At 52.1% G+C, this 26,874-nt stretch overlaps 1 protein-coding gene across 1 annotated transcript in view; it reads right to left on the bottom strand.

Moving 5' to 3' along the window:
* Positions 1 to 415: 415 nt before the first annotated feature.
* The window catches only part of LOC135535189 (glypican-5-like), a 136,972-nt gene continuing 110,513 nt past the window's right edge, over positions 416 to 26,874 (bottom strand). Inside the window, exon 7 of the mRNA XM_064961893.1 lies at positions 416 to 1,589. Within this exon, the coding sequence (XP_064817965.1) occupies positions 416 to 1,589 (1,174 nt within the window). The remainder of the gene's footprint in view (positions 1,590 to 26,874) is intronic.

The raw sequence follows: 26,874 nt of genomic DNA, 5'->3' as shown, positions 1-26,874 counted from the left end.
ATGGAGTCATCATTAAGAATTGATTAGGAGGAGATCAGGCATTTGTTTCTTGTTTTTTTTGCCCAGAGAGCTTTTAGTTGATGGCAACGGGAATATTGACCATCTCACAGAACAGAGTTCTTTACTTCTGCAAAGCATTCTTCCATTATTCAGGACACACAGAGTTATAGCTGCTAACACGCATAGTTATAGCTGCTAACGCGCAGAGTTATAGCTGCTAACGTGCATAGTTATAGCTGCTAACGCGCAGAGTTATAGCTGCTAACGCGCAGAGTTATAGCTGCTAACGCGCAGAGTTATAGCTGCTAACGCGCAGAGTTATAGCTGCTGACGCGCAGAGTTATAGCTGCTGACGCGCAGAGTTATAGCTGCTGACGCGCAGAGTTATAGCTGCTGACGCGCAGAGTTATAGCTGCTAACGCGCAGTGTTATAGCTGCTAACGCGCAGAGAGTTATAGCCGCTAACGCGCAGAGAGTTATAGCCGCTAACGAGCAGAGAGTTATAGCCGCTAACGTGCAGAGAGTTATAGCCGCTAACGCGCACAGAGTTATAGCCGCTAACGCGCACAGAGTTATAGCCGCTAAGGCGCACAGAGTTATAGCCGCTAAGGCGCACAGAGTTATAGCCGCTAACGCGCACAGAGTTATAGCCGCTAAGGCGCACAGAGTTATAGCCGCTAAGGCGCACAGAGTTATAGCCGCTAAGGCGCACAGAGTTATAGCCGCTAAGGCGCACAGAGTTATAGCCGCTAACGCGCACAGAGTTATAGCCGCTAACGCGCACAGAGTTATAGCCGCTAACGCGCACAGAGTTATAGCCGCTAACGCGCACAGAGTTATAGCCGCTAAGGCGCACAGAGTTATAGCCGCTAACGCGCACAGAGTTATAGCCGCTAAGGCGCACAGAGTTATAGCCGCTAAGGCGCACAGAGTTATAGCCGCTAAGGCGCACAGAGTTATAGCCGCTAAGGCGCACAGAGTTATAGCCGCTAAGGCGCACAGAGTTATAGCCGCTAACGCGCACAGAGTTATAGCCGCTAAGGCGCACAGAGTTATAGCCGCTAACGCGCACAGAGTTATAACCGCTAACGCGCACAGAGTTATAGCCGCTAAGGCGCACAGAGTTATAGCCGCTAAGGCGCACAGAGTTATAGCCGCTAAGGCGCACAGAGTTATAGCCGCTAAGGCGCACAGAGTTATAGCCGCTAAGGCGCACAGAGTTATAGCCGCTAACGCGCACAGAGTTATAGCCGCTAAGGCGCACAGAGTTATAGCCGCTAAGGCGCACAGAGTTATAGCCGCTAAGGCGCACAGAGTTATAGCCGCTAAGGCGCACAGAGTTATAGCCGCTAAGGCGCACAGAGTTATAGCCGCTAACGCGCACAGAGTTATAGCCGCTAACGCGCACAGAGTTATAGCCGCTAAGGCGCACAGAGTTATAGCCGCTAAGGCGCACAGAGTTATAGCCGCTAAGGCGCACAGAGTTATAGCCGCTAAGGCGCACAGAGTTATAGCCGCTAAGGCGCACAGAGTTATAGCCGCTAACGCGCACAGAGTTATAGCCGCTAAGGCGCACAGAGTTATAGCCGCTAAGGCGCACAGAGTTATAGCCGCTAACAGGCACAGAATCTTATTTTAGCCTTTATTTAGCTCGGCAAGTCAGTTAAGAACAAATTCTTATTTACAATGACGGCCTGGGAACAGTGGATTAACTGCCTTGTTCAGGGGCAGAACGACAGATTTTTACCTTGTCAGCTCGGGGATTCGATCTTGCGACCTTTTGGTTGTTTAAATTTATAACTCAACCCCCCCCACATCCTGCTGTTGTATTTACATATCAACCCCCCCCACATCCTGCTGTTGTATTTACATCTCAACCCCCCCACATCCTGCTGTTGTATTTACATCTCAACCTCCCCCCCCCACATCCTGCTATTGTATTTACATCTCAACCCCCCCACATCCTGTTGTTGTATTTACATCTCAACCCCCCCCCCCCCCACATCCTGTTGTTGTATTTACATCTCAACCCCCACATCCTGCTGTTGTATTTACATCTCAACCTCCCCCCACATCCTACTGTTGTATTTACATCTCAACCTCCCCCCACATCCTACTGTTGTATTTACATCTCAACCCCTCCCCCCCACATCCTGCTGTTGTATCTTCCTCTACCTCTCTGGTCTTCCTCTACCTCTCTGGTCTTCCTCTACCTCTCTGGTCTTCCTCTACCTCTCTGGTCTTCCTCTACCTCTCTGGTCTTCCTCTACCTCTCTGGTCTTCCTCTACCTATATCTCTCTGGTCGTTTCTCCTCTCCTCTGCTGCTCTCGTCAGACTGATATAAAGCTGGTCTCGTTAATCACACTCCTCTCCCCTCCCCACCTTTTCTCTCTTCCCTGCTCCCCCCTTCTCCTTTTCTCTATCCCCTCTGCTCCTCTTCTCTCATCCTCTCCTCTCCTCTGCTGCTCTCGTCAGACTGATATAAAGCTGGTCTCATTTATCTCACACAGAGCTGTCTACTGCGCCTCTCCTCTCTGCTCCCCTCCTCCACTCTCCTCCCCTCTCTGCTCCCCTCCTCCATTCTCCTCCCCTCTCTGCTCCCCTCCTCCATTCTCCTCCCCTCTCTGCTCCCCTCCTCCATTCTCCTCCCCTCTCGGCTCCCCTCCTCCCCTCTGCTCCTCTTCTCTCATCCTCTCCACACCTCTCCTCTGCTGCTCTCATCAAGCAGATAAAAAGCTGGTCACACACCAAGATATCTCCTGCTCCTCTCCCTCCCCTCCTTTCCTCTAGCCCCTCTTCTCCTCTTCTCTCATCCTCTCCTCTCCTCTGCTGCTCTCGTCAGACTGATATAAAGCTGGTCTCGTTAATCACACTCCTCTCCCCTCCCCACCTTTTCTCTCTTCCCTGCTCCCCCCTTCTCCTTTTCTCTATCCCCTCTGCTCCTCTTCTCTCATCCTCTCCTCTCCTCTGCTGCTCTCATCAGACTGATATAAAGCTGGTCTCATTCATCTCACACAGAGCTGTCTACTGCTCCTCTCCTCTCTGCTCCCCTCCTCCACTCTCCTCCCCTCTCTGCTCCCCTCCTCCACTCTCCTCCCCTCTGCTCCCCTCCTCCATTCTCCTCCCCTCTCTGCTCCCCGCCTCCATTCTCCTCCCCTCTCTGCTCCCCTCCTCCATTCTCCTCTCCTCTCTGCTCCCCTCCTCCACTCTCCTCCCCTCTGCTCCCCTCCTCCACTCTCCTCCCCTCTCTGCTCCCCTCCTCCCTCCACTCTCCTCCCCCTCTGCTCCCCTCCTCCATTCTCCTCCCCTCTCTGCTCCCCTCCTCCATTCTCCTCCCCTCTCTGCCCCTCCTCCATTCTCCTCCCCTCTCTGCTCCCCTCCTCCATTCCCTCCCCTCTCTGCTCCCCCTCCTCCATTCTCCTCCCCTCTTGCTCCCTCCTCCCCTCTCTGCTCTCCTCTCTGCTCTCCTCTCTGCTCCTCTCTCCTCCCCTCTCTGCTCTCCTCTCTCCTCCCCTCTCTGCTCCCCTCTCTCCTCCCCTCTCTGCTCTCCCCTACTCTCCTCTCTGCTCTCCCCTCCCCTCTGCCACTCTCTCCTCCCCTCCTCCACTCTCCCCTCTCCTCTCTGCGCTCCCTCTCTGCTCTCCTCTCTCCTCCACTCTCTGCTCTCCGCCTCCTCCTCTTCACTCCCTCTCTGCTCTCCTCTCTCCTCCCCTCTCTGCTCTCCTCTCTCCCTCCCCTCTCTGCTCTCCTCTCTCCACTCCTCTCTGCTCTCCTCTCCTCTCTGATCTCCTCTCTCCACTCCTCTCTGCTCTCCCTCTCTCCTCCCCTCCCCTACTCTCCTCTCTGCTCTCCTCTCTCCTCCCCTCTCTGCTCTCCTCTCTCCTCCCCTCTCTGCTCCCCTACTCTCCTCCCCTCTCTGCTCTCCTCTCTCCTCCCCTCTCTGCTCCCCTACTCTCCTCCCCTCTCTGCTTCCCTACTCTCCTCTCTGCTCTCCTCCCCTCTCTGCTCCCCTCCTCCTCTTCCCTCCCCTCTTTCCTCTCCTCTCCCCTCTTTCCTTTCCTCTCCCCTCCCCTCTTTCCTCTCCTTTTCCCTTCCCTCCTCTCCTCTCCTCTCTCCTCTCAGCTGCTCTCATCATTAATCACACACAGAGCTGTCTAGTGCTCCTCTCTGTCTCGAGGCTGAACACCCTGGATTTATTTAAACCGCTCTTTCATATAGTCAATGCCGTGTGTGTGTCGTGAGTCCAGCCCTCTCATCATTTGGCCAATAATGTTGTCTGCTGTTTCTATGGAAACAGACCAGGACTTATTTAAAATATTGTCCCCTTCTATGCACTTTAACCCTCAGCTAGGAATACGGCCAGGCCCTGAGAGGACAGACACACACATCTCGCTGGGCAATGGTGATTGGCTTTCTAATATATCCTTATCTTAATGGAGAAAAAGTAGGTAGGATGATGGGAGGAATGAGAGAGGAGGTGGAGGGAGCAGGAGGAGGAGGTAGGAAGGAGGTAGGAACAAGCGAGGAATGAGGGAGCAGGAGGAGGAGGTAGGAACAGGGGAGGAATGAGGGAGCAGGAGGAGGAGGAGGTAGGAACAGGGGAGGAATGAGAGAGCAGGAGGAAGAGGTGGGAAGGAGGTAGAGGAATGAGGGAACAGGAGGAGGAGGTAGGAAGGAGGTAGAGAAATGAGGGAGCAGGAGGAGGAGGTAGGAAGGAGGTAGAGAAATGAGGGAGCAGGAGGAGGAGGTAGGAAGGAGGTAGAGAAATGAGGGAGCAGGAGGAAGAGGTAGGAAGGAGGTAGAGAAATGAGGGAGCAGAGGGGGAGGTAGGAACAGGGGAGGAATGAGGGAGCAGGAGGAGGAGGTAGGAAGGAGGTAGAGAAATGAGGGAGCAGGAGGAGGAGGTAGGAAGAAGGTAGAGAAATGAGGGAGCAGGAGGAGGAGGTAGGACGGAGGTAGAGGAATGAGGGAGCAGGAGGAGGAGGTAGGAACATGGGAGGAATGAGGGAGCAGGAGGAGGTAGGGAGGAGGTAGAGGAATGAGGGAGGAGGTATGTAAGGAGGTAGAGGAATGAGGGAGCAGGAGGAGGTAGGAACAGGGGAGGCATGAGGAGGTAGGGAGCAGGTAGAGGAATGAGGGAGCAGGTGGAGGAGGTAGAGGAATGAGGGTGCAGGAGGAGGAGGTAAAGGAATGAGGGAGCAGGTAGAGGAATGAGGGAGCAAGTGGAGCAGGTAGGAACAGGGGAGGAATGAGGGAGCAGGAGGAGGTAGGGAGGAGGTAGAGGAATGAGGGAGCAGGAGGAGGAGGTAGGAAGGAGGTAGAGGAATGAGGGAGCAGGAGGAGGAGGAGGTAGGAACAGGGGAGGAATGAGGGAGCAGGAAGAGGTAGGGAGGAGGTAGAGGAATGAGGGAACAGGGGAGGTAGAGGAATGAGGGAGCAGGAGGAGGAGGTAGGAACAGGGGAGGAATGAGGGAGCAGGAGGTAGGAAGGAGAGAGGAATGATGGAGCAGGAGGAGGAGGTATGAAGGAGGTAGAGGAATGAGGGAGCAGGTAGAGGAGGTAGAGGAATGAGGGAGCAGGAGGAGGAGGTAGGAACAGGGGATGAATGAGGGAGCGGGAGGAGGAGGTGGTAGGGAGGAGGTAGAGGAATGAGGGAGCAGGAGTAGGAGGTAGGAACATGGGAGGAATAAGGGAGCAGGAGGAGGTTGGGAGGAGGTAGAGGAATGAGGGAGAGGACTGAGGGAGGAGGTATGTAAGGAGGTAGAGGAATGAGGGAGCAGGAGGAGGTAGGAACAGGGGAGGCATGAGAAGGTAGGGAGCAGGTAGAGGAATGAGGGAGCAGGTGGAGGAGGTAAGAAGGAGGTAGAGGAATGAGGGTGCAGGATGAGGAGGTAGGAAGGAGGTAGAGGAATGAGGGAGCATGTAGAGGAATGAGGGAGCAGGTAAAGGAATGAGGGAGCAGGAGGAGGAGGTAGGAACAGTGGAGGAATGAGGGAGCAGGAGGAGGTAGGGAGAAGGTAGAGGAATGAGGGAGCAGGATGAGGAGGTAGGAAGGAGGTAGAGGAATGAGGGAGCAGGAGGAGGAGGAGGTAGGAACAGGGGAGGAATGAGGGAGCAGGAGGAGGAGGTAAGAAGGAGAGAGGAATGATGGAGCAGGAGGAGGAGGTATGAAGGAGGTAGAGGAATGAGGGAGCAGGTAGAGGAGGTAGAGGAATGAGGGAGCAGGAGGAGGAGGTAGGAACAGGGGATGAATGAGGGAGCGGGAGGAGGAGGTGGTAGGGAGGAGGTAGAGGAATGAGGGAGCAGGAGGAGGAGGTAGGAACAGAGGATGAATGAGGGAGAAGGTGGAGGAGGTAGGAATGAGGGAGCTGGAGGAGGAAGTAGGGAGATGGAGGAGGTAGAGGAATGAGGGAACAGCAGGAAGAGGAGGTAGGGAGAGGGAGCAGGTGGAGGAGGTAGAGGAATGAGGGAGCAGGAGGAGGAGGTAGGAACAGGGGATGAATGAGGGAGCGGGAGGAGGTAGAGGAATGAGGGAGCAGGAGGAGGAGGTGGGAGGAAGTGGAGGATTGAGGAGGTAGGGAGAGACTCTGTCCCCATCTAGCTGCTGTGTGGAGAGACAAGACAAATACTCTGTCCCCATCTGTCTGTTGTGTGGAGAGACAAGACAAAGACTCTGTCCCCATCTGTCTGTTGTGTGGAGAGACAAGACAAAGACTCTGTCCCCATCTGGCTGCTGTGTGGAGAGACAAAGACTCTGTCCCCATCTAGCTGCTGTGTGGAGAGACAAGACAAAGACTCTGTCCTCATCTGGCTGTTGTGTGGAGGGACAAAGACTCTGTCCCCATCTAGCTGCTGTGTGGAGAGACAAAGACTCTGTCCCCATCTAGCTGCTGTGTGGAGAGACAAGACAAAGACTCTGTCCCCATCTGGCTGTTGCGTGGAGAGACAAGACAAAGACTCTGTCCCCATCTGGCTGCTGTGTGGAGAGACAAGACAAAGACTCTGTCCTCATCTGGCTGTTGTGTGGAGAGACAAGACAAAGACTCTGTCCCCATCTGGCTGTTGTGTGGAGAGACAAGACTAAGACTCTGTCCCCATCTGGCTGTTGCGTGGAGAGACAAGACAAAGACTCTGTCCCCATCTGGCTGCTGTGTGGAGAGACAAAGACTCTGTCCCCATCTGGCTGCTGTGTGGAGAGACAAAGACTCTGTCCCCATCTAGCTGCTGTGTGGAGAGACAAGACAAAGACTCTGTCCCCATCTGGCTGTTGCGTGGAGAGACAAGACAAAGACTCTGTCCCCATCTGGCTGCTGTGTGGAGAGACAAAGACTCTGTCCCCATCTAGCTGCTGTGTGGAGAGACAAGACAAAGACTCTGTCCTCATCTGGCTGTTGTGTGGAGAGACAAGACAAAGACTCTGTCCCCATCTGGCTGTTGTGTGGAGAGACAAGACTAAGACTCTGTCCCCATCTGGCTGTTGCGTGGAGAGACAAGACAAAGACTCTGTCCCCATCTGGCTGCTGTGTGGAGAGACAAAGACTCTGTCCCCATCTGGCTGCTGTGTGGAGAGACAAAGACTCTGTCCCCATCTAGCTGCTGTGTGGAGAGACAAGACAAAGACTCTGTCCTCATCTGGCTGTTGTGTGGAGGGACAAAGACTCTGTCCCCATCTAGCTGCTGTGTGGAGAGACAAAGACTCTGTCCCCATCTGGCTGCTGTGTGGAGAGACAAAGACTCTGTCCCCATCTGGCTGTTGTGTGGAGAGACAAAGACTCTGTCCCCATCTGGCTGTTGTGTGGAGAGACAAAGACTCTGTCCCCATCTGGCTGCTGTGTGGAGAGACAAAGACTGCCTGTCTGTATTCACCCTGTTGAAATAATGAAGCATGGCGACTAGGTAACTGCAGAAGATCCAACTGTTATACTCTGACTCGTCATTACTCGTTTTGTTTGCAGAGGAAAAGTACATGTGGATTGGTCTGGCATCTTCAAAGTGTGCCTCGGCAGAAATATTAGTTCATGTTCCGTTTTTGTTTTGGCGTGGTGGTAATGACCGCAACGGAAACGTTGGCTCTCTACTCACTGTACAGTTCACTGCTTTAGCCCAGAGCCTGCCGTTTCACACAATATACAGTTCACTGCTTTAGCCCAGAGCCTGCTGTTTCACACACTGTACAGTTCACTGCTTTAGTCCAGAGCCTGCCGTTTCACACACTGTACAGGTCACTGCTTTAGCCCAGAGCCTGCCTGCTGTTTCACACACTGTACAGTTCACTGCTTTAGCCCAGAGCCTGCTGTTTCACACACTGTACAGTTCACTGCTTTAGCCCAGAGCCTGCCGTTTCACACACTGTACAGTTCACTGCTTTAGCCCAGAGCCTGCTGTTTCACACACTGTACAGTTCACTGCTTTAGTCCAGAACCTGCCGTTTCACACACTGTACAGTTCACTGCTTTAGCCCAGAGCCTGCCGTTTCACACACTGTACAGTTCTTTAGCCCAGAGCCTGCTGTTTCACACACTGTACAGCACTGCTTTAGTCCAGAGCCTGCCGTTTCACACACTGTACAGTTCACTGCTTTAGCCCAGAGCCTGCCGTTTCACACACTGTACAGTTCACTGCTTTAGCCCAGAGCCTGCCGTTTCACACACTGTACAGTTCACTGCTTTAGCCCAGAGCCTGCTGTTTCACACACTGTACAGTTCACTGCTTTAGTCCAGAGCCTGCTGTTTCACACACTGTACAGTTCACTGCTTTAGCCCAGAGCCTGCTGTTTCACACACTGTACAGTTCACTGCTTTAGCCCAGAGCCTGCTGTTTCACACACTGTACAGTTCACTGCTTTAGCCCAGAGCCTGCCGTTTCACACACTGTACAGTTCACTGCTTTAGCCCAGAGCCTGCCGTTTCACACACTGTACAGTTCACTGCTTTAGCCCAGAGCCTGCTGTTTCACACACTGTACAGTTCACTGCTTTAGCCCAGAGCCTGCTGTTTCACACACTGTACAGTTCACTGCTTTAGTCCAGAGCCTGCTGTTTCACACACTGTACAGTTCACTGCTTTAGCCCAGAGCCTGCTGTTTCACACACTGTACAGTTCACTGCTTTAGTCCAGAGCCTGCCGTTTCACACACTGTACAGGTCACTGCTTTAGCCCAGAGCCTGCTGTTTCACACACTGTACAGTTCACTGCTTTAGTCCAGAGCCTGCTGTTTCACACACTGTACAGTTCACTGCTTTAGTCCAGAGCCTGCCGTTTCACACACTGTACAGTTCACTGCTTTAGCCCAGAGCCTGCTGTTTCACACACTGTACAGTTCACTGCTTTAGTCCAGAGCCTGCTGTTTCACACACTGTACAGGTCACTGCTTTAGCCCAGAGCCTGCTGTTTCACACACTGTACAGTTCACTGCTTTAGCCCAGAGCCTGCTGTTTCACACACTGTACAGTTCACTGCTTTAGCCCAGAGCCTGCCGTTTCACACACTGTACAGTTCACTGCTTTAGCCCAGAGCCTGCTGTTTCACACACTGTACAGTTCACTGCTTTAGGCCAGAGCCTGCCGTTTCACACACTGTACAGTTCACTGCTTTAGCCCAGAGCCTGCCGTTTCACACACTGTACAGCACTGCTTTAGCCCAGAGCCTGCCGTTTCACACACAACCATAGATACACTCAGAACCTGGAGCCAGCCTAGTCTTCCCCGGTTCAGTAGAGAGTAAAGCCCTGCCTCACTGCCTGATCCCAGATCAGGTTATATCCATCATCCGTTGACGGCCGCAGTGTGTCCATGCCGTTGTGTGGAGACTTGCAAAATACAACAGGCATTTTGAGAAGCAGCTCAGTGGCAGTCTGTTGACCAGAAGGAGATCTGTCTGTCCTCGTTGTGATGGGAAAGACCTTATTCGTTTTGAGAAGCAGCTCAGTGGCAGTCTGTTGACCAGAAGGAGATCTGTCTGTCCTCGTTGTGATGGGAAAGACCTTATTCGTTTTGAGAAGCAGCTCAGTGGCAGTCTGTTGACCAGAAGGAGATCTGTCTGTCCTCATTGTGATGGGAAAGACCTTATTCGTTTTGAGAAGCAGCTCAGTGGCAGTCTGTTGACCAGAAGGAGATCTGTCTGTCCTCGTTGTGATGGGAAAGACCTTATTCGTTTTGAGAAGCAGCTCAGTGGCAGTCTGTTGACCAGATGGAGATCTGTCTGTCCTCGTTGTGATGGGAAAGACCTTATTCGTTTTGAGGAGCAGCTCAGTGGCAGTCTGTTGACCAGAAGGAGATCTGTCTGTCCTCGTTGGCAAAGGAAAGGCCTTATTCTCACATCCCTTCTAGACGTGTGTCTGAGGAACCATCTCCTCTATCTCTTCATTGTGATGGAGAACGAAATGGCTTTATTTAATTCATTTATTTGGTTCATTTCCTAATCAACTCACATTCCTGTCTTTGTGTCCTCATAGAGCCTAGATATGGAAGTCTGTGACTGACAGGGCCTCGTCTCAGCCTCTTGGGGAGAGTGAAAGAGAGAGCTCTGTTCCCAGTGATTGAAGATGAGCATTAGATAACCAAAGATTACCTTTTAAAAGCAGCTCCTCCATGCCTCACCTTCCTCTCATCTTCCCCTCTTTTCTTCCCCCTTTCCCTCCTTCCTCCCTTACCCAGACCCTCCTCCAGCTCCACCCACCCTCCCTCCCTCCCTTTCCCTCTCTCCCTTACCCAGACCCTCCTCCTCCCTCCGTCCCTTACCCAGACCCTCCTCCTCCCACCCTCCCTTACCCAGACCCTCCTCCTCCCTCCCTTTCCCTCCTTCCTCCCTTACCCAGACCCTCCTCCAGCTCCACCCACTCTCCCTCCCTCCCTTACCCAGATCCTCCTCCTCCCTCCCTTTCCCTCCTTCCTCCCTTATCCAGCTCCTCCCTTCTTCCCTTTCCCTCTCTCCCATACCCAGACCCTCCCCCCTTTCCACCTCTCCCTTACCCAGATCTTCCCTCCCTCCCTTTCCCTCCTCCCTTCCCCAGACCCTCCCTTCCCCAGACCCCCTCCTCCCTTCCCCAGACCCCCTCCTCCCTTCCCCAGACCCCCTCCTCCCTTCCCCAGACCCCCTCCTCCCTTCCCCAGACCCCCTCCTCCCTTCCCCAGACCCTCGCTTCCCCAGACCCCCTCCTCCCTTCCCCAGGCCTTCCTGTAGTCTTGTCCTCACATCCTTCCTCTGTTTCTCCATCTTTTATCCCAAATGGTACTCTATTCCCTAAAGGGCCCAGACCAGAAGTAGTACAGTCAGTCATGAATAGGGTGGTGTTTGGGACGGTGTAAACCTGCCAGTCTGGTTGGTTGCAGCTCTGGATACGATCTGATTGGGCAGTAATTGACTGAGGACCAGATAAGGAAGTGAATTGTCTCTGTTTTCACACTGTCTTTTCCCTCTTGTTTCTGTCTGGAATGACTTCTGTATCCTGGCTGGAATGACTGTTCTGTATCCTGGCTGGAATGACTGTTCTGTATCCTGGCTGGAATGACTGTTCTGTGTCCTGGCTGGAATGACTGTTCTGTGTCCTGGCTGGAATGACTGTTCTGTGTCCTGGCTGGAATGACTGTTCTGTGTCCTGACTGGAATGACTGTTCTGTATCCTGACTGGAATGACTGTTCTGTATCCTGGCTGGAATGACTGTTCTGTGTCCTGGCTGGAATGACTGTTCTGTGTCCTGGCTGGAATGACTGTTCTGTATCCTGGCTGGAATGACTGTTCTGTGTCCTGGCTGGAATGACTGTTCTGTGTCCTGGCTGGAATGACTGTTCTGTATCCTGGCTGGAATGACTGTTCTGTGTCCTGGCTGGAATGACTGTTCTGTGTCCTGGCTGGGCTGGAAGGACTGTTCTGTGTCCTGGCTGGGCTGGAATGACTGTTCTGTATCCTGGCTGGAATGACTGTTCTGTGTCCTGGCTGGAATGACTGTTCTGTATCCTGGCTGGAATGACTGTTCTGTGTCCTGGCTGGAATGACTGTTCTGTGTCCTGGCTGGGCTGGAAGGACTGTTCTGTGTCCTGGCTGGAATGACTGTTCTGTATCCTGGCTGGGCTGGAATGACTGTTCTGTATCCTGGCTGGAATGACTGTTCTGTATCCTGGCTGGAATGACTGTTCTGTATCCTGGCTGGAATGACTGTTCTGTATCCTGGCTGGAATGACTGTTCTGTGTCCTGGCTGGAATGACTGTTCTGTATCCTGGCTGGAATGACTGTTCTGTATCCTGGCTGGAATGACTGTTCTGTATCCTGGCTGGAATGACTGTTCTGTATCCTGGCTGGAATGACTGTTCTGTATCCTGGCTGGAATGACTGTTCTGTATCCTGGCTGGAATGACTGTTCTGTGTCCTGGCTGGAATGACTGTTCTGTATCCTGGCTGGAATGACTGTTCTGTATCCTGGCTGGGCTGGAATGACTGTTCTGTATCCTGGCTGGAATGACTGTTCTGTATCCTGGCTGGAATGACTGTTCTGTGTCCTGGCTGGAATGACTGTTCTGTGTCCTGGCTGGAATGACTGTTCTGTGTCCTGGCTGGAATGACTGTTCTGTGTCCTGGCTGGAATGACTGTTCTGTGTCCTGGCTGGAATGACTGTTCTGTATCCTGGCTGGAATGACTGTTCTGTATCCTGGCTGGAATGACTGTTCTGTATCCTGGCTGGAATGGCTGTTCTGTGTCCTGGCTGGAATGACTGTTCTGTATCCTGGCTGGAATGACTGTTCTGTGTCCTGGCTGGAATGACTGTTCTGTATCCTGGCTGGAATGACTGTTCTGTATCCTGGCTGGAATGACTGTTCTGTATCCTGGCTGGGCTGGAATGACTGTTCTGTATCCTGGCTGGAATGACTGTTCTGTATCCTGGCTGGAATGACTGTTCTGTCTCCTGGCTGGAATGACTGTTCAGTATCCTGGCTGGAATGACTGTTCTGTATCCTGGCTGGAAGGACTGTTCTGTGTCCTGGCTGGAATGACTGTTCTGTATCCTGGCTGGAATGACTGTTCTGTGTCCTGGCTGGAATGACTGTTCTGTATCCTGGCTGGAAGGACTGTTCTGTGTCCTGGCTGGAATGACTGTTCTGTATCCTGGCTGGAATGACTGTTCTGTGTCCTGGCTGGGCTGGAATGACTGTTCTGTATCCTGGCTGGAATGACTGTTCTGTGTCCTGGCTGGGCTGGAATGACTGTTCTGTATCCTGGCTGGAATGACTGTTCTGTATCCTGGCTGGAATGACTGTTCTGTGTCCTGGCTGGAATGACTGTTCTGTATCCTGGCTGGGCTGGAATGACTGTTCTGTATCCTGGCTGGAATGACTGTTCTGTGTCCTGGCTGGAAGGACTGTTCTGTGTCCTGGCTGGAATGACTGTTCTGTATCCTGGCTGGAATGACTGTTCTGTATCCTGGCTGGAATGACTGTTCTGTATCCTGGCTGGAATGACTGTTCTGTATCCTGGCTGGAATGACTGTTCTGTATCCTGGCTGGAATGACTGTTCTGTATCCTGGCTGGAAGGACTGTTCTGTGTCCTGGCTGGAATGACTGTTCTGTATCCTGGCTGGAATGACTGTTCTGTATCCTGGCTGGAATGACTTTTCTGTATCCTGGCTGGAATGACTGTTCTGTATCCTGGCTGGGCTGGAATGACTGTTCTGTGTCCTGGCTGGAATGACTGTTCTGTGTCCTGGCTGGAATGACTGTTCTGTATCCTGGCTGGAATGACTGTTCTGTATCCTGGCTGGAATGACTGTTCTGTGTCCTGGCTGGAATGACTGTTCTGTGTCCTGGCTGGAATGACTGTTCTGTGTCCTGGCTGGAATGACTGTTCTGTATCCTGGCTGGAATGACTGTTCTGTGTCCTGGCTGGAATGACTGTTCTGTGTCCTGGCTGGAATGACTGTTCTGTGTCCTGGCTGGAATGACTGTTCTGTATCCTGGCTGGAATGACTGTTCTGTATCCTGGCTGGAATGACTGTTCTGTATCCTGGCTGGAATGACTGTTCTGTATCCTGGCTGGAATGACTGTTCTGTATCCTGGCTGGAATGACTGTTCTGTGTCCTGGCTGGGCTGGAACGACTGTTCTGTATCCTGGCTGGAATGACTGTTCTGTATCCTGGCTGGAATGACTGTTCTGTGTCCTGGCTGGAATGACTGTTCTGTGTCCTGGCTGGAATGACTGTTCTGTGTCCTGGCTGGAATGACTGTTCTGTATCCTGGCTGGAATGACTGTTCTGTATCCTGGCTGGAATGACTGTTCTGTATCCTGGCTGGAATGACTGTTCTGTGTCCTGGCTGGAATGACTGTTCTGTGTCCTGGCTGGAATGACTGTTCTGTGTCCTGGCTGGAATGACTGTTCTGTGTCCTGGCTGGAATGACTGTTCTGTATCCTGGCTGGAATGACTGTTCTGTGTCCTGGCTGGAATGACTGTTCTGTATCCTGGCTGGGCTGGAATGACTGTTCTGTATCCTGGCTGGAATGACTGTTCTGTGTCCTGGCTGGAATGACTGTTCTGTATCCTGGCTGGAAGGACTGTTCTGTGTCCTGGCTGGAATGACTGTTCTGTATCCTGGCTGGGCTGGAATGACTGTTCTGTATCCTGGCTGGAATGACTGTTCTGTATCCTGGCTGGAATGACTGTTCTGTATCCTGGCTGGAATGACTGTTCTGTATCCTGGCTGGAATGACTGTTCTGTGTCCTGGCTGGAATGACTGTTCTGTGTCCTGGCTGGAATGACTGTTCTGTGTCCTGGCTGGAATGACTGTTCTGTGTCCTGGCTGGAATGACTGTTCTGTGTCCTGGCTGGAATGACTGTTCTGTATCCTGGCTGGAATGACTGTTCTGTGTCCTGGCTGGAATGACTGTTCTGTATCCTGGCTGGAATGACTGTTCTGTATCCTGGCTGGGCTGGAATGACTGTTCTGTATCCTGGCTGGAAGGACTGTTCTGTGTTCTGGCTGGAATGACTGTTCTTTATCCTGGCTGGGCTGGAATGACTGTTCTGTGTCCTGGCTGGAATGACTGTTCTGTGTCCTGGCTGGAATGACTGTTCTGTGTCCTGGCTGGAATGACTGTTCTGTGTTCTGGCTGGAATGACTGTTCTGTATCCTGGCTGGAATGACTGTTCTGTGTTCTGGCTGGAATGACTGTTCTGTGTCCTGGCTGGAATGACTGTTCTGTGTCCTGGCTGGAATGACTGTTCTGTATCCTGGCTGGAAGGACTGTTCTGTGTCCTGGCTGGAATGACTGTTCTGTATCCTGGCTGGAATGACTGTTCTGTGTTCTGGCTGGAATGACTGTTCTGTATCCTGGCTGGAATGACTGTTCTGTATCCTGGCTGGAATGACTGTTCTGTGTCCTGGCTGGAATGACTGTTCTGTGTCCTGGCTGGAATGACTGTTCTGTGTCCTGGCTGGAATGACTGTTCTGTGTCCTGGCTGGGCTGGAATGACTGTTCTGTGTCCTGGCTGGAATGACTGTTCTGTATCCTGGCTGGGCTGGAATGACTGTTCTGTATCCTGGCTGGAATGACTGTTCTGTATCCTGGCTGGAATGACTGTTCTGTATCCTGGCTGGAATGACTGTTCTGTGTCCTGGCTGGAATGACTGTTCTGTGTCCTGGCTGGGCTGGAATGACTGTTCTGTATCCTGGCTGGAATGACTGTTCTGTATCCTGGCTGGAATGACTGTTCTGTATCCTGGCTGGAATGACTGTTCTGTGTCCTGGCTGGAATGACTGTTCTGTGTCCTGGCTGGAATGACTGTTCTGTATCCTGGCTGGAATGACTGTTCTGTGTCCTGGCTGGAATGACTGTTCTGTATCCTGGCTGGAATGACTGTTCTGTGTTCTGGCTGGAATGACTGTTCTGTATCCTGGCTGGAATGACTGTTCTGTGTTCTGGCTGGAATGACTGTTCTGTATCCTGGCTGGAATGACTGTTCTGTGTTCTGGCTGGAATGACTGTTCTGTGTCCTGGCTGGAATGACTGTTCTGTGTCCTGGCTGGAATGACTGTTCTGTATCCTGGCTGGAAGGACTGTTCTGTGTCCTGGCTGGAATGACTGTTCTGTGTCCTGGCTGGAATGACTGTTCTGTGTCCTGGCTGGAATGACTGTTCTGTGTCCTGGCTGGGCTGGAAGGACTGTTCTGTGTCCTGGCTGGGCTGGAATGACTGTTCTGTATCCTGGCTGGAATGACTGTTCTGTGTCCTGGCTGGAATGACTGTTCTGTATCCTGGCTGGAATGACTGTTCTGTGTCCTGGCTGGAATGACTGTTCTGTGTCCTGGCTGGGCTGGAAGGACTGTTCTGTGTCCTGGCTGGAATGACTGTTCTGTATCCTGGCTGGGCTGGAATGACTGTTCTGTATCCTGGCTGGAATGACTGTTCTGTATCCTGGCTGGAATGACTGTTCTGTATCCTGGCTGGAATGACTGTTCTGTATCCTGGCTGGAATGACTGTTCTGTGTCCTGGCTGGAATGACTGTTCTGTATCCTGGCTGGAATGACTGTTCTGTATCCTGGCTGGAATGACTGTTCTGTATCCTGGCTGGAATGACTGTTCTGTATCCTGGCTGGAATGACTGTTCTGTATCCTGGCTGGAATGACTGTTCTGTATCCTGGCTGGAATGACTGTTCTGTGTCCTGGCTGGAATGACTGTTCTGTATCCTGGCTGGAATGACTGTTCTGTATCCTGGCTGGGCTGGAATGACTGTTCTGTATCCTGGCTGGAATGACTGTTCTGTATCCTGGCTGGAATGACTGTTCTGTGTCCTGGCTGGAATGACTGTTCTGTGTCCTGGCTGGAATGACTGTTCTGTGTCCTGGCTGGAATGACTGTTCTGTGTCCTGGCTGGAATGACTGTTCTGTGTCCTGGCTGGAATGACTGTTCTGTATCCTGGCTGGAATGACTGTTCTGTATCCTGGCTGGAATGACTGTTCTGTATCCTGGCTGGAATGGCTGTTCTGTGTCCTGGCTGGAATGACTGTTCTGTATCCTGGCTGGAATGACTGTTCTGTGTCCTGGCTGGAATGACTGTTCTGTATCCTGGCTGGAATGACTGTTCTGTATCCTGGCTGGAATGACTGTTCTGTATCCTGGCTGGGCTGGAATGACTGTTCTGTATCCTGGCTGGAATGACTGTTCTGTATCCTGGCTGGAATGACTGTTCTGTCTCCTGGCTGGAATGACTGTTCAGTATCCTGGCTGGAATGACTGTTCTGTATCCTGGCTGGAAGGACTGTTCTGTGTCCTGGCTGGAATGACTGTTCTGTATCCTGGCTGGAATGACTGTTCTGTGTCCTGGCTGGAATGACTGTTCTGTGTCCTGGCTGGAATGACTGTTCTGTATCCTGGCTGGAATGACTGTTCTGTGTCCTGGCTGGGCTGGAATGACTGTCTGTATCCTGGCTGGAATGACTGTTCTGTGTCCTGGCTGGGCTGGAATGACTGTTCTGTATCCTGGCTGGAATGACTGTTCTGTATCCTGGCTGGAATGACTGTTCTGTGTCCTGGCTGGAATGACTGTTCTGTATCCTGGCTGGGCTGGAATGACTGTTCTGTATCCTGGCTGGAATGACTGTTCTGTGTCCTGGCTGGAAGGACTGTTCTGTGTCCTGGCTGGAATGACTGTTCTGTATCCTGGCTGGAATGACTGTTCTGTATCCTGGCTGGAATGACTGTTCTGTATCCTGGCTGGAATGACTGTTCTGTATCCTGGCTGGAATGACTGTTCTGTATCCTGGCTGGAATGACTGTTCTGTATCCTGGCTGGAAGGACTGTTCTGTGTCCTGGCTGGAATGACTGTTCTGTATCCTGGCTGGAATGACTGTTCTGTATCCTGGCTGGAATGACTGTTCTGTATCCTGGCTGGAATGACTGTTCTGTATCCTGGCTGGGCTGGAATGACTGTTCTGTGTCCTGGCTGGAATGACTGTTCTGTGTCCTGGCTGGAATGACTGTTCTGTATCCTGGCTGGAATGACTGTTCTGTATCCTGGCTGGAATGACTGTTCTGTGTCCTGGCTGGAATGACTGTTCTGTGTCCTGGCTGGAATGACTGTTCTGTGTCCTGGCTGGAATGACTGTTCTGTATCCTGGCTGGAATGACTGTTCTGTGTCCTGGCTGGAATGACTGTTCTGTGTCCTGGCTGGAATGACTGTTCTGTGTCCTGGCTGGAATGACTGTTCTGTATCCTGGCTGGAATGACTGTTCTGTATCCTGGCTGGAATGACTGTTCTGTATCCTGGCTGGAATGACTGTTCTGTATCCTGGCTGGAATGACTGTTCTGTGTCCTGGCTGGAATGACTGTTCTGTGTCCTGGCTGGGCTGGAACGACTGTTCTGTATCCTGGCTGGAATGACTGTTCTGTATCCTGGCTGGAATGACTGTTCTGTGTCCTGGCTGGAATGACTGTTCTGTGTCCTGGCTGGAATGACTGTTCTGTGTCCTGGCTGGAATGACTGTTCTGTATCCTGGCTGGAATGACTGTTCTGTATCCTGGCTGGAATGACTGTTCTGTATCCTGGCTGGAATGACTGTTCTGTGTCCTGGCTGGAATGACTGTTCTGTGTCCTGGCTGGAATGACTGTTCTGTATCCTGGCTGGAATGACTGTTCTGTGTCCTGGCTGGAATGACTGTTCTGTATCCTGGCTGGGCTGGAATGACTGTTCTGTATCCTGGCTGGAATGACTGTTCTGTGTCCTGGCTGGAATGACTGTTCTGTATCCTGGCTGGAAGGACTGTTCTGTGTCCTGGCTGGAATGACTGTTCTGTATCCTGGCTGGGCTGGAATGACTGTTCTGTATCCTGGCTGGAATGACTGTTCTGTATCCTGGCTGGAATGACTGTTCTGTATCCTGGCTGGAATGACTGTTCTGTATCCTGGCTGGAATGACTGTTCTGTGTCCTGGCTGGAATGACTGTTCTGTGTCCTGGCTGGAATGACTGTTCTGTGTCCTGGCTGGAATGACTGTTCTGTGTCCTGGCTGGAATGACTGTTCTGTATCCTGGCTGGAATGACTGTTCTGTGTCCTGGCTGGAATGACTGTTCTGTATCCTGGCTGGAATGACTGTTCTGTATCCTGGCTGGGCTGGAATGACTGTTCTGTATCCTGGCTGGAAGGACTGTTCTGTGTTCTGGCTGGAATGACTGTTCTTTATCCTGGCTGGGCTGGAATGACTGTTCTGTGTCCTGGCTGGAATGACTGTTCTGTGTCCTGGCTGGAATGACTGTTCTGTGTCCTGGCTGGAATGACTGTTCTGTGTTCTGGCTGGAATGACTGTTCTGTATCCTGGCTGGAATGACTGTTCTGTGTTCTGGCTGGAATGACTGTTCTGTGTCCTGGCTGGAATGACTGTTCTGTGTCCTGGCTGGAATGACTGTTCTGTATCCTGGCTGGAAGGACTGTTCTGTGTCCTGGCTGGAATGACTGTTCTGTATCCTGGCTGGAATGACTGTTCTGTGTTCTGGCTGGAATGACTGTTCTGTATCCTGGCTGGAATGACTGTTCTGTATCCTGGCTGGAATGACTGTTCTGTGTCCTGGCTGGAATGACTGTTCTGTGTCCTGGCTGGAATGACTGTTCTGTGTCCTGGCTGGAATGACTGTTCTGTGTCCTGGCTGGGCTGGAATGACTGTTCTGTGTCCTGGCTGGAATGACTGTTCTGTATCCTGGCTGGGCTGGAATGACTGTTCTGTATCCTGGCTGGAATGACTGTTCTGTATCCTGGCTGGAATGACTGTTCTGTATCCTGGCTGGAATGACTGTTCTGTGTCCTGGCTGGAATGACTGTTCTGTGTCCTGGCTGGGCTGGAATGACTGTTCTGTATCCTGGCTGGAATGACTGTTCTGTATCCTGGCTGGAATGACTGTTCTGTATCCTGGCTGGAATGACTGTTCTGTGTCCTGGCTGGAATGACTGTTCTGTGTCCTGGCTGGAATGACTGTTCTGTATCCTGGCTGGAATGACTGTTCTGTGTCCTGGCTGGAATGACTGTTCTGTATCCTGGCTGGAATGACTGTTCTGTGTTCTGGCTGGAATGACTGTTCTGTATCCTGGCTGGAATGACTGTTCTGTGTTCTGGCTGGAATGACTGTTCTGTATCCTGGCTGGAATGACTGTTCTGTGTTCTGGCTGGAATGACTGTTCTGTGTCCTGGCTGGAATGACTGTTCTGTGTCCTGGCTGGAATGACTGTTCTGTATCCTGGCTGGAAGGACTGTTCTGTGTCCTGGCTGGAATGACTGTTCTGTGTCCTGGCTGGAAGGACTGTTCTGTGTTCTGGCTGGAAGAACTGTTCTGTATCCTGGCTGGAATGACTGTTCTGTATCCTGGCTGGGCTGGAATGACTGTTCTGTATCCTGGCTGGGCTGGAATGACTGTTCTGTATCCTGGCTGGGCTGGAATGACTGTTCTGTGTCCTGGCTGGGCTGGAATGACTGTTCTGTATCCTGGCTGGAAGGACTGTTCTGTGTCCTGGCTGGAATGACTGTTCTGTATCCTGGCTGGGCTGGAATGACTGTTCTGTATCCTGGCTGGGCTGGAATGACTGTTCTGTATCCTGGCTGGGCTGGAATGACTGTTCTGTGTCCTGGCTGGGCTGGAATGACTGTTCTGTATCCTGGCTGGGCTGGAAGGACTGTTCTGTGTCCTGGCTGGAATGACTGTTCTGTGTCCTGGCTGGAATGACTGTTCTGTGTCCTGGCTGGAATGACTGTTCTGTATCCTGGCTGGAATGACTGTTCTGTGTCCTGGCTGGAATGACTGTTCTGTATCCTGGCTGGAAGGACTGTTCTGTGTCCTGGCTGGAATGACTGCTCTGTATCCTGGCTGGAATGACTGTTCTGTATCCTGGCTGGAATGACTGTTCTGTGTCCTGGCTGGAATGACTGTTCTGTATCCTGGCTGGAAGGACTGTTCTGTGTCCTGGCTGGAATGACTGTTCTGTGTCCTGGCTGGAATGACTGTTCTGTATCCTGGCTGGAAGGACTGTTCTGTGTCCTGGCTGGAATGACTGTTCTGTGTCCTGGCTGGAATGACTGTTCTGTATCCTGGCTGGAATGACTGTTCTGTATCCTGGCTGGAATGACTGTTCTGTATCCTGGCTGGGCTGGAATGACTGTTCTGTATCCTGGCTGGAATGACTGTTCTGTATCCTGGCTGGAATGATTGTTCTGTATCCTGGCTGGGCTGGAATGACTGTTCTGTATCCTGGCTGGAATGACTGTTCTGTATCCTGGCTGGGCTGGAATGACTGTTCTGTATCCTGGCTGGAATGACTGTTCTGTGTCCTGGCTGGAATGACTGTTCTGTGTCCTGGCTGGAATGACTGTTCTGTGTCCTGGCTGGAAGGACTTTTCTGTGTCCTGGCTGGAATGACTGTTCTGTATCCTGGCTGGAATGACTGTTCTGTGTCCTGGCTGGAATGACTGTTCTGTGTCCTGGCTGGAATGACTGTTCTGTGTCCTGGCTGGGCTGGAATGACTGTTCTGTATCCTGGCTGGAATGACTGTTCTGTATCCTGGCTGGAATGACTGTTCTGTATCCTGGCTGGAAGGACTGTTCTGGAATGAGACGCCACTGGGGAATATTATTACTGATAGAGCTGGGATCAGGGGCCAAAGCACTGGGAGCGCTCAACTGGTAAATAGACTTGGAATCAATACAACGACAGATCCACTAGGCTGAGGGTTCCTCCGTCCCAGATTGAAACCTATTCCCTGTCTAGTATAGAGGTCTGGTCTGCAGTAGTGCTCTACATAAGAAACAGGGTTCTATTTGGGACGTAGGCTGTTATTAACCCAACCACCAGACAGAGGGGACTGATACTAACCCAGCCACCAGACAGAGGAGACTGATACTAACCCAGCCACCAGACAGAGGAGACTGATACTAACCCAGCCACCAGACAGAGGAGACTGATACTAACCCAGCCACCAGACAGAGGAGACTGATACTAACCCAACCACCAGACAGAGGGGACTGATACAAACCCAGCCACCAGACAGAGGAGAATGATACAAACCCAGCCACCAGACAGAGGAGACTGATACTAACCCAGCCACCAGACAGAGGAGACTGGTACAAACCCAGCCACCAGACAGAGGAGACTGGTACAAACCCAGCCACCAGACAGAGGAGACTGATACTAACCCAACCACCAGACAGAGGAGTCTGATACTAACCCAGCCACCAGACAGAGGAGACTGATACTAACCCAGCCACCAGACAGAGGAGACTGATACTAACCCAGCCACCAGACAGAGGAGACTGATACTAACCCAGCCACCAGACAGAGGAGACTGATACTAACCCAGCCACCAGACAGAGGAGCCTGATACTAACCCAGCCACCAGACAGAGGGGACTGATACTAACCCAGCCGCCAGACAGAGGGGACTGATACTAACCCAGCCACCAGACAGAGGAGACTGGTACAAACCCAGCCACCAGACAGAGGAGACTGATACTAACCCAGCCACCAGACAGAGGAGACTGATACTAACCCAGCCACCAGACAGAGGAGACTGGTACTAACCCAGCCACCAGACAGAGGAGACTGATACTAACCCAGCCACCAGACAGAGGAGACTGATACTAACCCAGCCACCAGACAGAGGGGAATGATACTAACCCAGCCACCAGACAGAGGAGACTGATACTAACCCAGCCACCAGACAGAGGAGACTGATACTAACCCAGCCACCAGACAGAGGAGAGTGATACTAACCCAGCCACCAGACAGAGGAGACTGATACTAACCCAGCCACCAGACAGAGGAGACTGATACTAACCCAGCCACCAGACAGAGGAGACTGATACTAACCCAGCCACCAGACAGAGGAGACTGATACTAACCCAGCCACCAGACAGAGGAGACTGATACTAACCCAGCCACCAGACAGAGGGGACTGATACTAACCCAGCCACCAGACAGAGGGGACTGATACTAACCCAGCCACCAGACAGAGGAGACTGGTACAAACCCAGCCACCAGACAGAGGAGACTGATACTAACCCAGCCACCAGACAGAGGAGACTGATACTAACCCAGCCACCAGACAGAGGAGACTGGTACTAACCCAGCCACCAGACAGAGGAGACTGATACTAACCCAGCCACCAGACAGAGGAGACTGATACTAACCCAGCCACCAGACAGAGGAGACTGATACTAACCCAGCCACCAGACAGAGGAGACTGATACTAACCCAGCCACCAGACAGAGGAGACTGATACTAACCCAGCCACCAGACAGAGGGGACTGATACTAACCCAGCCACCAGACAGAGGAGACTGATACTAACCCAGCCACCAGACAGAGGAGACTGATACAAACCCAGCCACCAGACAGAGGAGACTGATACTAACCCAGCCACCAGACAGAGGAGACTGATACTAACCCAGCCACCAGACAGAGGAGACTGATACTAACCCAGCCACCAGACAGAGGAGACTGATACTAACCCAGCCACCAGACAGAGGAGACTGATACTAACCCAGCCACCAGACAGAGGAGACTGATACTAACCCAGCCACCAGACAGAGGAGACTGATACTAACCCAGCCACCAGACAGAGGAGACTGATACTAACCCAGCCACCAGACAGAGGAGACTGATACTAACCCAGCCACCAGACAGAGGAGACTGATACTAACCCAGCCACCAGACAGAGGAGACTGATACAAACCCAGCCACCAGACAGAGGAGACTGATACTAACCCAGCCACCAGACAGAGGAGACTGATACTAACCCAGCCACCAGACAGAGGAGACTGATACTAACCCAGCCACCAGACAGAGGAGACTGATACTAACCCAGCCACCAGACAGAGGAGACTGATACTAACCCAGCCACCAGACAGAGGAGACTGATACAAACCCAGCCACCAGACAGAGGAGACTGATACTAACCCAGCCACCAGACAGAGGAGACTGATACTAACCCAGCCACCAGACAGAGGAGACTGATACTAACCCAGCCACCAGACAGAGGAGAGTGATACTAACCCAGCCACCAGACAGAGGAGACTGATACTAACCCAGCCACCAGACAGAGGAGACTGATACTAACCCAACCACCAGACAGAGGAGACTGGTACAAACCCAGCCACCAGACAGAGGAGACTGATACTAACCCAGCCACCAGACAGAGGAGACTGATACTAACCCAGCCACCAGACAGAGGAGACTGATACTAACCCAGCCACCAGACAGAGGAGACTGATACTAACCCAGCCACCAGACAGAGGAGACTGATACTAACCCCGCCACCAGACAGAGGAGACTGATACTAACCCAGCCACCAGACAGAGGAGACTGATACAAACCCAGCCACCAGACAGAGGAGACTGATACTAACCCCGCCACCAGACAGAGGAGACTGATACTAACCCAGCCACCAGACAGAGGAGACTGATACTAACCCAGCCACCAGACAGAGGAGACTGATACAAACCCAGCCACCAGACAGAGGAGACATTAAGAGTGACTGGGGGAGACATGGAGACATTAAGAGTGACTGGGGGAGACATGGAGGCATTAAGAGTGACTGGGGGAGACATGGAGACATTAAGAGTGACTGGGGGAGACATGGAGACATTAAGAGTGACTGGGGGAGACATGGAGACATTAAGAGTGACTGGGGGAGACATTAAGAGTGACTGGGGGAGACATGGAGACATTAAGAGTGACTGGGGGAGACATTAAGAGTGGCTGGGGTAGACATTAAGAGTGACTGGGGGAGACATTAAGAGTGACTGGGGAGACATGGAGACATTAAGAGTGACTGGGGGAGACATTAAGAGTGGCTGGGGTAGACATTAAGAGTGACTGGGGGAGACATTAAGAGTGACTGGGGGAGACATTAAGAGTGACTGGGGGAGACATGGAGACATTAAGAGTGACTGGGGGAGATTGGGCTGATACGGAATCTGCCCTGTGGAAAGTAATGTGGTTTTTGCAGTGAAAAGGTATAGCTGGCCACTGCCAGTCTGACTGACAGTTGATTGGCAGTTGACAGTCACCTCTGATCTTTCGTCAGTTTGCAGATGGGTTGGATGTCACTGTCGTTTATCTTGCTACATGATCTACTGAGCGCGCTCACACAACATTTACAGTCAGAACTGAGCTCAGATTTATAAGTCTCACTTCCTGTCTGTCTGCCTCTGTGTGACTGGTAAGACATTAAGGATGTCAACAGTATCCTGAACACACAGCTCTCTAAGTGAAGCACCCATCTGTCTGCCTGTCTGTCTGCCTCTGTCTGCCTGTCTGTCTGCCTCTGTCTGCCTGTCTGTCTGCCTCTGTGTGACTGGTAAGACATTAAGGATGTCAACAGTATCCTGAACACACAGCTCTCTAAGTGAAGCACCCATCTGTCTCTTTATCCCTTAACGTCTCTGCTCTGTCTGATGGGAGGATGTGGAGCAGTGGGAACCACCTGATGTGATTTCAACAACGTTTCCCCTACCCATAAAACACCTCTGTCAGACCACTGCTTTCCTCTCCCCTCCCTTCTCTCCTCTCCTCTGCCGTCCCCTCCTCCACTCTCCTCTTCTCTCCTCTCCTTTGCCGTCCCCTCCTATCCCCTCCTCCCCTCCCCTCTCCTCTCCTTTGCCGTCCCCTCCTATCCCCTCCTCCCCTCTCCTCTTCTCTCCTCTCCTTTTCCGTCCCCTCCTATCCCCTCCTCTCCTCTCCTTTTCCGTCCCCTCCTATCCCCTCCTCTCCTCTCCTTTGCCGTCCCCTCCTATCCCCTCCTCCCCTCCCCTCTCCTCTCCTTTGCCGTCCCCTCCTATCCCCTCCTCCCCTCTCCTCTCCTCTCCTTTGCCGTCCCCTCCTATCCCCTCCTCCCCTCCCCTCTTCTCTCCTTTGCCGTCCCCTCCTATCCCCTCCTCCCCTCCCCCTCTCCCTCTCCTTTGCCGTCCCCCTCCTATCCCCTCCTCCCCTCTCCTCTTCTCTCCTCTCCTTTTCCGTCCCCTCCTATCCCCTCCTCTCCTCTCCTTTGCCGTCCCTTCCTATCCCCTCCTCCCCTCACCTCTTCTCTCCTTTGCCGTCCCCTCATATCCCCTCCTCCCCTCCCCTCTCTCTCTCCTTTGCCGTCCCCTCCTATCCCCTCCTCCCCTCTCCTCTCCTTTGCCGTCCCCTCATATCCCCTCCTCCCCTCTCCTTTCTTGTGCAGCAGTATGTGTCTCTTAGTCCTTATTAAATCGAGTTTACAGCAGCCTGACTGTCTCCTATAGTTACCCGATTAATAGTGAGTTTACAGCAGTCTACAGAACTGTCTCCTACAGTTTACAGCAGCCTATAGAACTGTCTCCTACAGTTTACAGCAGTCTATAGAACTGTCTCCTACAGTTTACAGCAGCCTGACTGTCTCCTACAGTTTACAGCAGCCTATAGAACTGTCTCCTACAGTTTACAGCAGTCTATAGAACTGTCTCCTACAGTTTACAGCAGCCTGACTGTCTCCTACAGTTTACAGCATATAGAACTGTCTCCTACAGTTTACACAGTTTACAGCAGCCTATAGAACTGTCTCCTACAGTTTACAGCATATAGATCTGTCTCCTACAGCAGCCTATAGAACTGTCTCCTACAGTTTACAGCAGCCTATAGAACTGTCTCCTACAGTTTACAGCAGCCTATAGAACTGTCTCCTACAGTTTACAGCAGCCTATAGAACTGTCTCCTACAGTTTACACAGCCTATAGAACTGTCTACAGTTTACAGCAGCCTATAGAACTGTCTCCTACAGTTTACAGCAGCCTATAGAACTGTCTCCTACAGTTTACAGCAGCCTATAGAACTGTCTCCTACAGTTTACAGCAGCCTATAGAACTGTCTCCTACAGTTTA

The sequence above is a fragment of the Oncorhynchus masou genome, unplaced genomic scaffold (genome assembly GCF_036934945.1).
Source record: "Oncorhynchus masou masou isolate Uvic2021 unplaced genomic scaffold, UVic_Omas_1.1 unplaced_scaffold_459, whole genome shotgun sequence".
NCBI classification, from domain to species: Eukaryota; Metazoa; Chordata; class Actinopteri; order Salmoniformes; family Salmonidae; genus Oncorhynchus; species Oncorhynchus masou.
This window is presented reverse-complemented; position numbering and strand designations above follow the sequence as displayed.